General features: G+C 43.6%; 1 protein-coding gene across 1 annotated transcript in view; it reads right to left on the bottom strand.

The window, feature by feature from the left end:
* The window catches only part of igsf9bb (immunoglobulin superfamily, member 9Bb), a 148,830-nt gene that overhangs the window by 83,604 nt on the left and 48,508 nt on the right, over window positions 1-16,718 (bottom strand). The window contains exons 2-3 of the mRNA XM_083764167.1: window positions 14,284-14,475; window positions 7,908-8,054 (exon numbers count right to left, since the gene is read on the bottom strand). Of these exons, the coding sequence (XP_083620293.1) occupies window positions 7,908-8,054; window positions 14,284-14,475 (339 nt within the window). The remainder of the gene's footprint in view (window positions 1-7,907; window positions 8,055-14,283; window positions 14,476-16,718) is intronic.

The following is a 16,718-nucleotide window of genomic DNA, read 5'->3' as shown; positions in this document are numbered from 1 at the left end:
CGAGGGAGAGGGGAAAAGCTGCAGTGTGGAACTGGTCGAATTAAATCACCGTAGAGTTTGGAGGAAATAATACAATTGGGTAGTATTGTCCCAGGAAGTCAGCCAACTGTACCACATTACAGTATAGGGCTCAGGAGGTAGAGCAGGTCGGCGGTTCGAATCCCGGCTCCTCCTGTCCACATGTCGAAATGTCCTTGCGGGCAATAAGACACTGAACCCTACATTGCCTCCAATGAGTCAGTCGCTGTGAGCTCGCCACCATTGGTGGGTGTGAATGTGGGAAGTGAGGACGCTGGCGTCGACTGTTCGCCGCTTCACCTCCCAATGATGCATGAATGAATGAACCATTGTGAGCGCTTTGAGTAGGCACGTAGTGCATAGAAAAGCCCTATGAAATTGCAATTCATTATTCATTATTACATGACACATCGAGTAGTAGCCTACAGTTGAACATTTTCAACAAACTTGAAAGCCTGGTCATAATACGCAAAGAAAGTGGTTTCTGTTAATGTGAAAAAAACGAGTCCATTTACTTTTTTCTTTTTTTGTCTGCCTACAGTATCACTTACTGCGAAACATACATCTTTTTCAAATTCTTTTCAAATTAAGTACCGGTACTTGGTGCTATAATTAATATAGTGGAAGATTCTGTTTATTGTTTGTTCAAGTGCTAAAAGTGTGATTTTGAGATCATCATCATTCAACACGAAAGGTGAACCAGAAGAGTGCAAATCTCTGGCCCAAATAATAACACTTACTGTACACTGTCTGACACAGTAGTGTCAAACTACATCTATCTCTCTCTCACACAAACTGTAAATAGCCAAACATAATGCTTTGATGTGGTGTCAGTTGTATATATGCGGTTTACACCTGACAAGATGCCCAGATAACTATTGTTTACAATATCACTTTTAAAATGTGCCCATTTATTATGTACAGTGTATTGTACATTCCAATATATGGGCATACTGGGCTCCATCTTGCGCCACCCTTATAAAATTATCCCTAAACTTATTTGCAATTTTTTACTGTTTTCGAAAATCTTTTTCAAAATAGTAAAAAGAAAATAAGTTTAGTGATAAGGGTTAAGGGGTGGCGCAAGATATAGCCCTCTGTCTATACTAGTCATATATAGGCGGAGACCTGCTCACAGGAAGCACATGTTTCTAGTTCAGTCATCATTTTGTGTTGAACCCTCATTATATAATCAATAATCCCTTCACGGGGGAGTAGGGTGATACGTTATGACTTCATTCTCACCACCATAACCTCCTGTCCCTCCTTAATAAACACTCACAGAAACGCTCACAGGAACGTTAACCCGTTTCGCCCGAGACCGATTCTACAAAATGTCTTCTAAATCACGACAGTTTTCTGAAAAACCCCTATGTTTCTATGTCAGTGGTTCTCAAACTATTTCACGTCAAGGACCCCTAGAATTATTTGGCTGCCGACCCCCCCATCTCAAAATATGTTGTTCCAAGGACCCCCCCAGAAGCAAAGGTTTGAGTTACAAACGTTCGCTCTATATATTCAAAGATGTGTGTCACATTTTCACGATCTTTCAAAAATAGTGGCACTCGGTGCCGCGCTATGAGCTTGTAGATCTGCTATTTTTCAATAGCTTAAGTATAACATAATGCTTGAAACACAAAAAGGGGTTCCCGTCCAGAATGAGTTGTTCTGTTGCATCAGAAGTATCATCAGTGTGGCAAGGCACTCACCCGCCATCTATCTATGCATCACTATTGCTCGCTCATTGCCAACGACGCTAATGTACTAAAGTACTATACGACCAAATCGCTGATAACTGCCAACGTATGAAAATAAGGAGAGATGGACTGATAGATAATTTCTATCTGTTTATATTTTATGCTTGATGTTCTCTCTGCGTCAAGTCTCTGAAAAGTTTGTGGTGGATTGTGGACTTCGAAATTCCATTCTTGTATACAAGGTTTGACACCAGACCCGACTCCCCAGTGCAGATCTGTCTAAATTCACTGGTTAGGCCCAACCCCAGAACAGTCTAACTAGTTGCCCATAGATTTCCCATTTGGAACAAATTTATTAAATTTTTTGTTTTCATGTTTATGTGGTTGTTGTTATTTGTTTGCTAATTTACGCTTTCCAAGCTACGTTTAATCACCTCCAATTGTATTACATTATTGTTGATTTCATTTGATTTTATAAAAAGGTTTTAGTCATTTCATATTTCCCCTAAATTGTCAATATAGGAACATTTCCTTCTACATTTTATTAGTTTTGGTTTTTATCATCATGAGTTTGATTGGACTAGGCATTTAATTCACCCCGGAATCAACTTGATTCTATATTTTGACCTTTTTATGGTACTTAAGGGACTCCCAAAGACATTGTTGCGACATCGCGCTGGAGCGCATGCAGAATACCCCGTTTCCCCTCTCCAAGTCTGTTTGCAGAGATCGAGTGTATCTGTGAACCTGTCATTAGGGGGGGAAGGGGCGAAGAATCGGCTCCGACAAACGAGCCAAAAGAACTCTCGCAGATTCAGTTCTGACAACGAACTGATGACGAGCCAAAAGAAGAACTGCTCTAAAAATGAACATTCATGTGGTCAAATGACACATCTCGCCGGCCAGGTAGGCTGCAACGGTTTGCTGGGGTGGTTGCCACTCCCGAAGATATCACCATCGTCATCATCAAGAAAGAAAAGCCATTCTTTCTCTTTCCCAAAGTACCATCTAATTAAGGATTTTATGCCTAGTAAAGTTGAAATCATTGTGTTTTTTATTTTTCATGTTCCATTTTATCCATAGTATAAAGTAAAGTTTCCCCTGAGGTTTTGATTTTGTCAAAGGTCATATGATCATTCGCGCATAAAATGCGATGGGTTTGATAGATAATTTCTATCTGTTTATATTTTATGCTTGATTGACCATTTCCTTTGACCTTTTGACCCTTTTAATCTGGTTGCCCCTGTGACTTCACGCTGTCTTTTGGCGCTTAGTTAGTGTTGTACAGTCTCTGTCTCCCTACATGAATTTGACCTCGCATGGCTATCTTATCAGCCGGGTGCCATAGCAACCGGGCCGGCACCCCCTTCCCTGACAAATTTATCCTTTGAGGCCTAGATAGACTTCTGTGTTTTGTAATTTTCCATTTACCCAGTAAAATTCCATCAAGTGTCCGATACTCCTCGGTCGTGCCACGTCGCTTTGTACGATCCTCCATTTTGTATTGTAAAGGTATATATACCGGATTCCATTTTGGGAGACGGTAGAGAGAAACCCAACCTACCAGATCCCCCACGGGGTCTAGGCTCTGTATTTGATTATTATTGCTGTGTTTGTGAATCCATGTTCTATTTCTCTCTGAAACGATGATATAAAACGACTAAAAACCTCCCTCTGAAATGGACGTCTCTCTTTCTGGTGAAATAAGGTAATCTTTTGGTGATGGGGTAATCCTTCCTGTTCATATTAGCTATTTACTTAAAGTATTTTGGTAAAAGCTAAAGTTAAGTATAAGTATTGTAATGGGATTACTCCTAAAAGTAAATGTACTCTGAGGCATCCGGAGCAGTTTGGCTGTTGCTTCGGAGTCTCACAGCTTCTAGCTCTTTGCTAAACGAAGCTATTATCTTTAGATTCAGTTGCAGGGGTCCTACAGTCCCCCCTGACATTTTTTATCATGATGGGATAAAATACCCATCATGGACTGTAAATGGAGCCGGATAAATAAGTGCTGGTCAAGCTACATTTAACAACGAACGGTACATGCCAAGGCCTGGACCTGGAGAGCTCCTAGTGCAACTATAGGGATGTCCCGCCATTCTTTCCTTTCCGATACCACTACCGACCGGGAATAGTGTTTATAGCTATCTAGCTATATACAGTATCTCGTGTTGTGTTTATAGCAGACTCCTCACTCATAATGTGCACTTGCAGTTTTGGGCAACTCCAAAGCAAACTCCACATGATGCCCCAACATTTTTATTTACCTGCCATAGTGTCAACCCCTTAATTACCCCCCTGTGTCGGATCGCTGGTTAGACTGGCATATTCGCCGATACCGATATATATAAACTTTATTATATAAACTCCCGTTAAACTTTCCAACAAATTCCGGTAAATTCCCGAATTGTACCATCACACCTGTATATTGCCGTATATTACTGTATATATGCCCGCTAAACTTGAGGTTCACGGGCAAACTACAGTGCCCATAATTGTCTGTTAACTCCTCTTTTCACGCAGTGCATGAGGCCAGTCCGTTTCTCTCCCCAGGTTGGCAGAGGAAGTGTAGCGCCCAGGATTACATTAGATAATTGACACTGGGTGAAAAATCGTGGGATAAATTAATTCTTCTTTTTTTAAGTAATCGTCCAGTGCTTTTAAGTAATCGTCCAGCGCTATGCTATATAATGCTATATGGACAAACACTCTATAATAGCACATCCATACAATAGTAATGACAATCAGCTGCAGGCTTTTGTCTGATCGGCTAAAAAGCTATAGCATATATATAGCCTATACTTTTGTATTTACACTCATGTCTGGGGTGCCCATGCAGCTGGCACAGCTCTACACGTCTGAGGACATCTCAGGACAAATGACCATCCAAGCAAATCAGGATCCGACGTTGATTTATGTCAGCGTGCATGTTATCTACAGCCTTCCAGCGCTGCGTTCTGCAATGTGAATCAGCGCTTTCTGCACAATGAATGGCAGCTTTGAGTGAAGGTTACTTCATTTGGCCGCGGCCACGGAATCATCAGTCTCATTTAGCATCTGTTGTCAGTCATGTCCCTGCTTTGCTAGTTATTTTAAAATGAAACCTGTCTGTGACTGACCTCCACTGTTGACCTCCGTTCAAAATTAGGCTATTTTACAAGCACAGCGGATAACAAAGCATCTTCTTTTGTTTAATTTGTTTATTAATAGTTAATGTATTGGGTTTGAAATTAAAATGTTAAATATTACTATAGTATATTATTATTTTTGTACTTGATTGGGTTTTAGACTATGTTATACTATTTTAGAAAACCTCCTTTGGACTTTTGATTGATTGATTGATTGATTGAATAGTTTATTAAGACATAAATGTAAAAACAGCAACAGACCAAGTCCAAAAGGGATCGCACTTGTTTCCATGTAGGCCCTATGCAATAAATCCATAGACATGACATGACATGAACAATAACAACAAAATTCAATATCATAGGTAAAAAAATAAAAAATAAAAAAAGAATAATAATCCATGACGACACAGTAAAAATAAAAACACTGTATATACAATGAGGGGAAAAAGGAAAGGGGGGGGGGTGAACATTTCCTCTCCCTTGGGCCTGCTGAAAGGTGGATTTTCAGGCCTGTTTTAAAAGATGCCAGAGATCTGCATTTTTTGTGCCGTAGAAGGAGAATTGACCCAAATTAGTTTTGAAAGTGGGTTGTACCATATACTACCAGGACAGGTGTTTTGAAAGTGGGTGGTACCATATACTACCAGGACAGGTGAAAGTGGGTGGTACCATATACTACCAGGACAGGTGTTTTGAAAGTGGGTGGTACCATATACTACCAGGACAGGTGAAAGTGGGTGGTACCATATACTACCAGGACAGGTGAAAGTGGGTGGTACCATATACTACCAGGACAGGTGAAAGTGGGTGGTACCATATACTACCAGGACAGGTGAAAGTGGGTGGTACCATATACTACCAGGACAGGTGAAAGTGGGTGGTACCATATACTACCAGGACAGGTGTTTTGAAAGTGGGTGGTAACATATACTACCAGGACAGGTGTTTTGAAAGTGGGTGGTACCATATACTACCAGGACAGGTGTTTTGAAAGTGGCTGGTACCATATACTACCAGGACAGGTGTTTTGAAAGTGGGTGGTACCATATACTACCAGGACAGGTGTTTTGAAAGTGGCTGGTACCATATACTACCAGGACAGGTGTTTTGAAAGTGGCTGGTACCATATACTACCAGGACAGGTGCTGGACACTAGCTAGAGGTAGTACACTGTAAAGCAGTGCATCATGGTTTGTCCAATGTGATTGTGATGTCCATCCATGTCAAATAAATAAACCTATAGCATTACGCGGGATTGAACACGGGGCTCCCACAAAGTGAAAAGCGTGAGGACGCGCTTCAAAGACTGGGGGGGTGATTGTAGTTCCCAGCCAAGACCCAGCCCGCAACAGCCCTGCCAATCGGGCTTAGTCCTATTGGCACGGTACATGTCACGCATTGGTTTGGCGAGTGGGTAGCCCCGGCCCCGGGTTCAATCCGGGGCTCCACGTAATGCTACACTATAACATGACATGATCCCTGATTTGTCTGAATCAAACATAGCAGTTAGGCATTATTTGGCGTCCTCTGCCACTGTGTGGTGGACAGCAGCAACCTGACGGCCAGGGACAATGGACTTGGCACTCCTGTGCTTTGTGCTACCAGCTGTGTTATCAGTGTTTTAATCCTGATAAAGTGGTGAGAGGTGTTAACCAGACAGCTGTGGGACAGAGAGAGAGAGAGAGAGAGTGTGCGAGAGAGAGAGAGTGTGTGAGAGAGAGTGTGCGTGCTTGCGTGCAGTGTAAACAGCAAGAGTGAGTGAGTGAGTGAGTGAGTGAGTGAGTGAGTGAGTGAGTGAGTGGAGACTGAGAAAAGGACAGGGCCTGGGGCTTTAAACACTTGGTGTTTCTCCAGAGAGAGTGGGGGAGAGAGACACAGAGAGAGAGAGGACGGGAAGTCAAACAGCACAGATGAAACTGAGCTAATGTGCTGTGACCACAGGGGCGTGTGACAGCGCCTGGTGTGTCTGTTACCATGGCAACCAGTGTCAATGTATGCATGTCTGGGTGTCTGTGTGCGTGCGTGCGTGCGTGCGTGTGTCTGCGTGCGCGTGTGTGTGTGCATGTGTCTGATTAACTGACCGCGTGAATGCTTGAGCTAGTCCTGAGTGAGTGAGAGTGTAATGCACTGGGCTCAGTGCATATATCTTGCTTCTGGGAGAGTTACAGCTCCTGTCATTGTTTGTGCCCGTGTGAAAGTGTGAGTGTTCATTTGCGTGTGTGTGTGCGTGTGCGCGCGCGAGCGTACACTACTTTTACGATACGTTTCCTTTTTAGGATACGTCACCATTACTCAGCAAACAGTATTAATTTATCCATTTGTAACTTTGAGTGTACAAATGTAAGTGGAAAGTAACATTTACTTAAAGTATTGTACTACGTACAACTTTGAGGTAATTTTGAGGTACTTTACTTTCTTACTATTTTCAATACTTTTACTTCTACTCCACTACACCTCGGATCCAAAATATTGTACTTTTTACTCCACTACATTTATTTGAAAACTTCAGTCGGGCTACTAGCTACTTTGTAGATTTTGATTATTGTTACAAAACATACATTAAAGGACCACTTTTCAACCTATCTTCATAATTATAATAGGTCCTCACTAATAATCATGATAAAATGGCACGATTTTTTTCTACTCAGTCTGTGTCTCATAGGAGGGCTGTGGGCAGTTTAGAAACCGTCTTCCAGTGACGTCATCATTAGGCAAATTATTTTTTAAACAAGAGTTTTTGACAAAAATGTTTAGATTTTCATTATCGTGAGAACAATGGCTTCCATTTTCACATTGCAACTTTTCAGGACTAGAAAGCCTGCAGTTTTTATTAGCGTGTATTCCCAATCGATGATGTCACTGGAAGACGGGTGGTGTTACAGCGTGACTCCCACACACAGACAGACAGACAGACAGACATGTTCTGCTACTGTAGGTTTCATAGTTAGTGCTCACTGCGTTCGCAACTAGGGCCCAGTGCTTCAACGTTGGAGAGAGGGGTGCTTGCTTCAGCCCTATATATACATTTCGGGGGCCATTTGAAAATGACACGTCATGGACTCACCGTTGACGGTGAGGTGCACCCAGCTGCCATTGTGGAAGGTGTTGTACTGCTGCTCCAACATGAGCACCTTGCACTCGTACCAGCCCTGGTCGTCTGAACGCAACTTCTCTATCCGCAGGGACGACTTGCCGTGCAGACTGGCCCGACCTGGCGTGGAGGGGGAAAAAAAAGATGGAGGCAAGAAAGAAAGAAAGTAGTGGGAAGAAGAAGGAACGCGGGAGGGTGAGAATGAAGAAGACATAGGAGAGAGGAGGAGAAAAGAGAAAGTAATATTAACCATCTATACTTGCAACTGTACTTGATACACTCATTTTCTACATTCTGCATCCATTCTAGAGGAACATTTTGGCAAAAAAACTACTGTACAGGCTTGTAGATTGGCTATTATATAGGGTGAAAAAAGAGCGTGCGTTGTCAATTCAGGATTCAGCCAGCTCCATAGTGTACAGAGTGATATTACTGAGAGACCATTTAAGTTTAAACTGGTCAATGGTTATACAACAGTGCTTATGAGTAATTGGTTGGTGGTTCAAGTCAGGCCACACAGTAGACAGTAACATACTCAGTGCTATTTTAACTGCAAATGGAAGTGCAAATGTGAGTTAATTAGGTTATATGGTTATGGGTACAGCCAGTGGAGTCTGATGATGCCACTGCCAGAGAATGCACTCGAACTACGTACAGCCTTTCTCTTCCTGGAAAGTTATGACGCTGAAATAGAAGCCATTGTCGTTTGAAACCTTGTTCGAAGTGACCACAGAATGACAGTCCACCTCAGGGACGGTGCAAGAAATGGCACCACCACCCCATGGTGAGCATTCTTGAGGAGACCCATAACATAATAGTCTAGTAGCCATGCCCATAGAGCCCCATTGTGAACCCGGAGTAGAGTACACCAACGTTTTATGTTATAAATGTTTAGTATGGGTCCCCAGCATGTAGAAACTGCCGGATGCTAGCTTGCATAATGCTGAGCAATTTTTGTAATCGGCATAATATGTGACCATATACCATTACCAACCTATAGAAGGTAAAATATAAAAAATTTCATCATGCTTTATGTAGCATGTGACATGTCAAACTAGGGGGTTTTCATGATGCTGAATCCATTCCAAGCATTTGTTTTGCAAAAACATTTGGGCTAAACACGGCCATGCCCACTTGCCCAATTGTGCTGACATCACATTTGTGATGACGGCAATGGCCGTTTTTAGCCCAATGAGTGATTTTTTGCAAAACTAATGCTTGGAATGGATTCAGCATCATGAAAAACCCCTAGTTTGACACATTTATAACATAAAACGTTGGTGTACTCAACTAGACTAATATGGAGGCGATGTTGAGAAACAATGAATGAGACAGGACTGAGTTTCAGGGAATGAACCCCTTTTGGTGTTTTAAGCATTATGTTATACTTTAGCTATTGAAAAATAGCAGATCCACAAGCTCATAGCGTGGCACCGAGTGCCGCGCTATGAGCTTGTAGGTATGCTATTATTGAAAAATCGCGCAAATCCTTAAATATAATATATTCTTTCAGAGCCAACGTTTTTAACTCAAATCCAGGGACAACCAGCAATATGTTGTCCCTGGAACAACATATTTTCAGATGGGGGTCGGCGGCCAATTACACATCATTGGCCAATCACGCCATTTGCGGCCCTTTTTTCTTTTTTGGGGGGTCCCCCAGATATAAATGCATGTCAAACTGGGCATCCTGTTCAAATGGGGGCTTGCCCTGGCCTCGACCTCACGCGGACTCGGCCCCCAGCCTGGTACCCTATATGGCCCTTGAGGAAAATGTATCGGGGAACCCTGCTGTACTGTATCATGCTGTGTACTATACCACCACTGCTGAACCGATGTCTCAACTATGGTTGCACACACAGTCAGTGTCTGTCAAATCTGTCAACCCCATCAAAGCAGACATGACTTTGACTTGGTGATTCAAAGTACAGATCAAACGCCCCCAACAGAGCAGTATTGATGATGATGATTCAGGCAACCTGCCAACCGCGTCATTCATAACAGATGGTGTCTAGCAATATGGACCATAGGCTAAACAAAGGGCTTTGGGGGAGAGTGAACATGGGATCAAAACGTCAGCATTATCAAAGCCTGACAATCTCCTGGTAATCCTAACCCTCTCCTTTCCCCCCAATCCTTTCCACAACATATATATATATATATATATATTCCCGCCTAATTTTTGTCGGGAAAACGTGAACATATCACACCTATTTTAGCTAGTCTTCACTGGCTCCCTGTGAGCTACAGAATTGATTTTAAGATTTTATTGATTACTTTTAAAGCTCTACATGGTCAGAGATTTGCTGCAACCCCATAACCCTGTGCGCTGCCTTAGATCATCGGATAGGGCCCTCCTATCCTATTTTGAAAAATGTTTTTCAAAATAGTAAAAAAAAGTCATTCTTATGTTCTTTTTTTTTTTTTAAGGATATGTAGCCTAGTTGCGATCCATGCAGTCTGTGACCCAACATTTGACCCTGATCATTAAAAAAGAATAAAGAATAAAATAATACTCCATGCTTGGGCAAATGTTTCAGCCCCACTCCTTCCTCTCTATTCACCTCCATTATTATTAGAATTACTATTAGAAAGGATGTTATGTTCCCATAACAGAGAGCTCAGATTCCAGTGTTCACAAAAGGGCGCATAATAAAAACAGCTCACAAAGTTCACAAAGTGTAGCAGAGCTTGGTGTGCGATGCAATTACAAAGGACTTCTTTCATATCAACCCACAGCATTGTTTTAAAATCGAGTTGCTGTGCAGTAAAACTATTGGCTTAAATATACAGTACATGTAGCCATGAAACCTAGAGCTGGGTGTCTCATCAAAACTGGTGACCTAGCATTCGCACAACCTCTCTGTTGATCAGAGAGGTCGTGTAGTATGCTAAAATATGGCAATCGGTGACCTGACTGTAAATGCAACAAACAACCTAATGTTTCAACGGTGACTTCCATTACACTTCTTTTTATTTAAATTTTTATCCCACGATCTTTGCAACCCATTTTTTAACCCAGTGTCAATAATGTAATGTAATGGGCGCTACATTTCCTCTGCCAACCTGGGGAGGGCAGCGGACTGACCTCATGCTTCCTTCTATGCATGAGGAGTCCAAGCTGCTTCTTTTCACCTGACAGGGGGGAGTTTCCCTGGACGGACATAGCATGTGGAAGGAACACGTTATTCCGACCAGTTCCTTTCCCCTCCATCAGGCGCCCTTGCTGGCCAGGGGGAGGTAGTTTTTTGTGAGGGTACCTACCCTAGGGGACACGGGGAGAACATGCAAACTCCACACAGAAACGTCCCTTTCGCCAACCCCAACTCGGGTATGGACACTGATGACACGGAGGAGAGAACACACCCCCCAGCGCCCACAGCGTCGCCAGCGGGAATCGAACCCAGGACCTTCTAGCTGTGAGGCGACAGCACTACACCGATTGTGCCACCGTGCCCTTTAAGGGTCATTTTACAGTGTGACCTATAGTGGAAATGTATTTATCTTTGTGTCACTGTCTATACCATTATTCCATTTTGACTACTAGAAAAGGCCAGATATAGATCAGAAAACAAAATGTTCTACAGTTCCTCGAAACTTTGACAGAAGGGCAAAGCAGATTTATGAGCTTTCGGGTGTTAAAATGCCACGCTTCTTTTGGAGCAGCGGATGAAGACAGGAGAAGCTTAGCTTGACAGTGGGATGCTGTGCCTGCTCCCGGCTCAATGTTTCTTTAGTCTGTCTAGTCTGGGTTTTCTGGACATTCATCTTCAATCGTTCTGATGGTCTGTCTCCGTGCTTGGCAACCACGGTCCTACACTCAGCCTCTTTCTAGTTTGTTTTCTTATTTACTCGCTTCTTATCTCACTTACATCTATAGTCTCGTCCTCCCGCACAGTAAGTGTGCCTGCTGGCATGTCCAACTACAGTCAAGTATAAAAGCTGCTTGACAAATCAAGCCCAGACATCAACCAAATCTAAAAGTGGACACAGTGTACAGTAAGTACAGTAGTACAGTAAGCCTTTATGGCAGGGGTTCCGTTCCCATGTACTTTTTCAGCTTGAGACAAAAAAAAGATATCGCCCCGGGGAACAACACTATAGAGCACGAAGTCCTGACGTAACTCGCTCATCCCTTCGATTCCCCTGGTGCGCGGAAGTAATTTCTCTATGGAGAATAACATGGGGTGATCTTAAAATCGTTTCATATAAGCGTTGTGGTCCAAAAATAGACAAGCTGTCTCGGCGTTATTGTCAGGGAGGTGTCTCTGTATCGTTTGCAACAGTCAGTCACTCATATATGATACAGTCTGCTTCTAGCGAAAATGTAACTAATTCAGTAGCAGTAACATTAGCGTTTTCTCTCAGTCAGTTGATTCTTAATATCCATATGAGTGAAACGGCCGGGGTGACATGTTTATTTTTCAAACACAGTAATTATATGAGGCGATCTAAGATCCCCCTATGGGGATTATAATGCAAATAAAAAGTACATGAACCTGTGGATTTGCGCCCTCTACTGTCAGACTTCGGAATAAATGAGATTGTAGATCGTAGATCTACTAATTTCACCATTTTTTAAATATGAAATAATAACACAAAGAAATGAATACAAATGTCTTGGGATCCCCTAGGAGGAAGTCACTCCTCTAAGCGGTTGAAGATGGATGGATGGATGGATGGACAACATTCATGTCCATCTGGCAATGCAAGCATCACAGGAAGAGTAACTCTACTGTTAGGGCTTGACAAATCAAGCCCAGGCATCAACCAAATCTATAGTGGACACAATGCAAGCCTTTATGGAGCTAAATGGCAACATTTGACCTTGACCCCACAACTCATTTCAGGATGCCGTTATCGGTATCAATTTGCTGCTGTATGTAGGCCTATACAGCTTGATAAATTCCGTTGATACTGACGGAAACAAAGCGCCTTGTCTAGGATTGGGGTGGGCACAGTAGGGGAATAAATGGCTGATGATTGCAAAGAGCTAGAACTGTCAAATGTTCGTTGTATGAGGGTCTAAGTGGAGGGCGGGTCTGAATGGCAAAAAGCAAAGCCTGCACAACTCGTTCTTTCAAATCTATTCCGCTCTGACATCTAAAAGTGCTTATATATTTTAGCTTTTATTTTATTGTTGAAGGGAGTGTACTGTTTTAAGAGGGTACGTTTTCCATGTTGTTGCGTGGAACTGAGTGAGGCATGGCGGGGTGTGCATCACGAATGGCTAACCATGATCCTATAGTTGTTTCTCTCTCTGGTCCATCCCAAACTTTCCAAAGAAAATTGCACTCTTGCAATCAATCTTCCCTTTAGGAAGATTTCTTTCCCACCAGCCCCGGAATTGTACATTTACGGCCTGTGAATGGAATAAATTAACGACTTTAATAGCGTTAATGATGAGATTAACGCTATCCACTTCCACGAGAGGTCTTTGCCTTTTCAAATAGAGTGTAATTTAATGTGAGAGGCTACGGATATAATTCCATTTCAAACCTCCACCGCTGAGATTCTAACTGGAGATTCATGATGCCAGTGTGGGATTCAAGGTCGGGCTCCCACACCCTTTCAGCTCCACATTATGTCTCCGCACGGGAACCAGACATACCAAAATACACCATTAAATACGTCTCTTGAATTTCTAAAATAGTGAAAATAACCAATGTGCAAGCTCACTAACAAACAGGATAAACGCACGCATGCATGCACGCACTCACGCCCTCCTGTGTCACATACACTTCTGTCTCATATAGCAACATATTTATTTTTTCCTTTTTTGAATATGAATTTGAAGGTTTTAGAATCGGTCCAGGTCTAAATAGGTAAATAATAATAATACTGTGTGATACTGTACTGCGTTATTTGTGATCCAGTCGTTTTACGTCTTGAATTGATCGTAAATGCCGCGCTCATATAGTATATGTATTTCTGTTGTGGCTGTTAGTACCTGAACTGAGTGTTCAGATACAGTAGCTGAGCGGATATAGCCATTTTGTGTTAATTGTAATTGGACATTTCTAATACTCATATTTAACCCATTTAGGCCTGACGTCAAAATGTAAAAAAAATGTCTTCTAAATCCTGACAGTGTCTATAGGAGTAGTGCTCAATATTTCATGTCAAGGACCCCAACAATTATATGTAATTGGCCACAGACCCCCAGCTGAAAATATGCTGTTCCAGGAACCCCTCAGAAGCAAAGATTCGAGTTAAAAACGTTTTCCCAAAAATAGCAGACCTACAAGCTCGTAGCGCGGCACTCGGTGCCGCGCTATGAGCTTGTAGATCTGCTATTTTTAGTATAGGACCCAGAATGGGTTAAAAAAAGATGGCCACCACATCTTACCGGCATATTCCGGGTCCACATGAGGAGGGTAGAAGCGGAAGTTGATGAAGAAGGGGATGGGCATTCCATACTTGAACCACTCCACCACGTAGGGCTGCCCGTTCAGGGGGTGGGACACGTCGCATCCCAGGATGATGTTTTCTCCAGCGCGTGCCGTCACAAACTGGGGCTCCTCTCGCACTCCGTGGGCACCTGCGGGGCATAGGGGGGCATATAGATATTAAAATATCTTCCTGTGGGTTCCAGACCCACAGGGACGCACCCAGGGTGCTGGCCCGGTTTCCTGTGAGCCGCCCCGCGTCCGAAACGTTGAGAACGGTTGAGAAATGACAGAGTTATGTGGCGGTCCCTCTACTGTACTGTACTGTCACTGTAATGTACTGGCATCCCCCGAAAGCATCATATATACAGTTAATACGTGCGTGTGTGTTTGTTTGTGTGCGTTAGGTTGCGTACAGGTGGTGAAACTCCTCCCAATCTTCCACCGTAGTCTGAAAACCCACCTTTTCAGACTCCATCATGGCCCATAGCACTTACCCTACTGGTTGGTGAAACAATGTGGTATAGCGGCCCAGAATGGCACATCGATCCCAGGTTAGCTACAGTGTAGCTTTGCCTTTATGTCCAGAAGCCCAGCGGTAGCATTTTACCATGTCGTTGCAGCTAATACAGCCAGAGGTATTCACTGCTCACTCCCCTCTGTGGCCTGTGTAGGGAACTAGGGGGTTCACTGCTCACTCCCCTCTGTGGCCTGTGTAGGGAACTAGGGGGTTCACTGCTCACTCCCCTCTGTGGCCTGTGTAGGGAACTAGGGGGTTCACTGCTCACTCCCCTCTGTGGCCTGTGTAGGGAACTAGGGGGTTCACTGCTCACTCCCCTCTGTGGCCTGTGTAGGGAACTAGGGGGTTCACTGCTCACTCCTCTCTGTGGCCTGTGTAGGGAACTAGGGGGTTTACTGCTCACTCCCCTCTTTGGCCTGTGTAGGGAACTAGGGGGTTCACTGCTCACTCCCCTCTGTGGCCTGTGTAGGGAACTAGGGGGTTCACTGCTCACTCCCCTCTTTGGCCTGTGTAGGGAACTAGGGGGTTCACTGCTCACTCCCCTCTTTGGCCTGTGTAGGGAACTAGGGGGTTCACTGCTCACTCCCCTCTGTGGCCTGTGTAGGGAACTAGGGGGTTCACTGCTCACTCCCCTCTGTGGCCTGTGTAGGGAACTAGGGGGTTCACTGCTCACTCCCCTCTGTGGCCTGTGTAGGGAACTAGGGGGTTCACTGCTCACTCCTCTCTGTGGCCTGTGTAGGGAACTAGGGGGTTCACTGCTCACTCCTCTCTGTGGCCTGTGTAGGGAACTAGGGGGTTCACTGCTCACCCCTCTCTGTGGCCTGTGAAGGGAACTAGGGGGTTCACTGCTCACTCCTCTCTGTGGCCTGTATAGGCCCGCCTCACTTCTTCAAACAAACGAAATCGTACTCTAAACAATCGTTAAAAGACTTGGCCCGCCACATGCCGTCATGAGTGGTGCCGGGTTTTGCACGAACGTCATTGAAAGTCCATAGACTTGGCTGCCATGTTACGCGCACGCACGCACGCGAGTCGTGCAGTCGTTATGTAGTCCATAAACCAAATGGACAGCTGGTGCCTGATTGGCTATAGCTTTGGTCCACGCCGTGGAGGGACGATTGTTCTGTGATCATTCATTCACAAAAAGTGACTTAATCCATTTAGACCTGAGGACGATTCTACAAAATGTCTTCTAAATCATGACAGTTTCATGAGTTTTCTGAAAAACCTCATGTTTCTATGTCAGTGGTTCTCAAACTATTTCACGTCAAGGACCCCCAGAATTATCTGTATTTGGCCGCTGACCCCCATCTGAAAATATGTTGTTCCAGGGACCCCCCCCCCCCCCACCACATTTTCACAAGTTTTCAAAAATAGCAGACCTACAAGCTCGTAGCGCGGCACCGTGTGTAGATCTGCTATTTTTCAATAGCTAAAGTATAACATAATGCTTGAAACACCAAAAGGGGTTCCCGCCCAAAGTGACTTAATCCTGCAGGGCGAATCAACCATGCCTGTAATTTGGTTGTTTGTTTTTAATAATGACAGAGACGGCGAGCTGCCCACTCTGGGAATGCTGCTGTTGGACGATTAAAGTGCTTTGCGTTTGCCACATTCTGTCATGCAAACTTTCTCTCTGTAATGTTCAAGGTCTGATTATAAATAAATGGTAAATGGTGCATTTACATAGCGCCATTAGCCATGGCGCTTTACATAGATTACATAGACATTAGCGTTTTCTCAGTCAGGTGATTCTTCATATCCATATGAGTGAAACGGCCGGGTGATTTGCTTATTTTTCAATCACAGTTCATATATGAGGCGCTCTAAAATCCCCCTATGGGGATTATAATGCAAATAAAAAGCACATGAACC

The sequence above is a fragment of the Protomyctophum parallelum genome, assembly GCF_964188405.1.
Source record: "Protomyctophum parallelum genome assembly, chromosome: 1".
Lineage (NCBI taxonomy): Eukaryota > Metazoa > Chordata > Actinopteri > Myctophiformes > Myctophidae > Protomyctophum > Protomyctophum parallelum.
The sequence above is the reverse complement of the archived record's forward strand: the minus strand, read 5'-3'. Positions and strand labels throughout refer to the sequence as shown.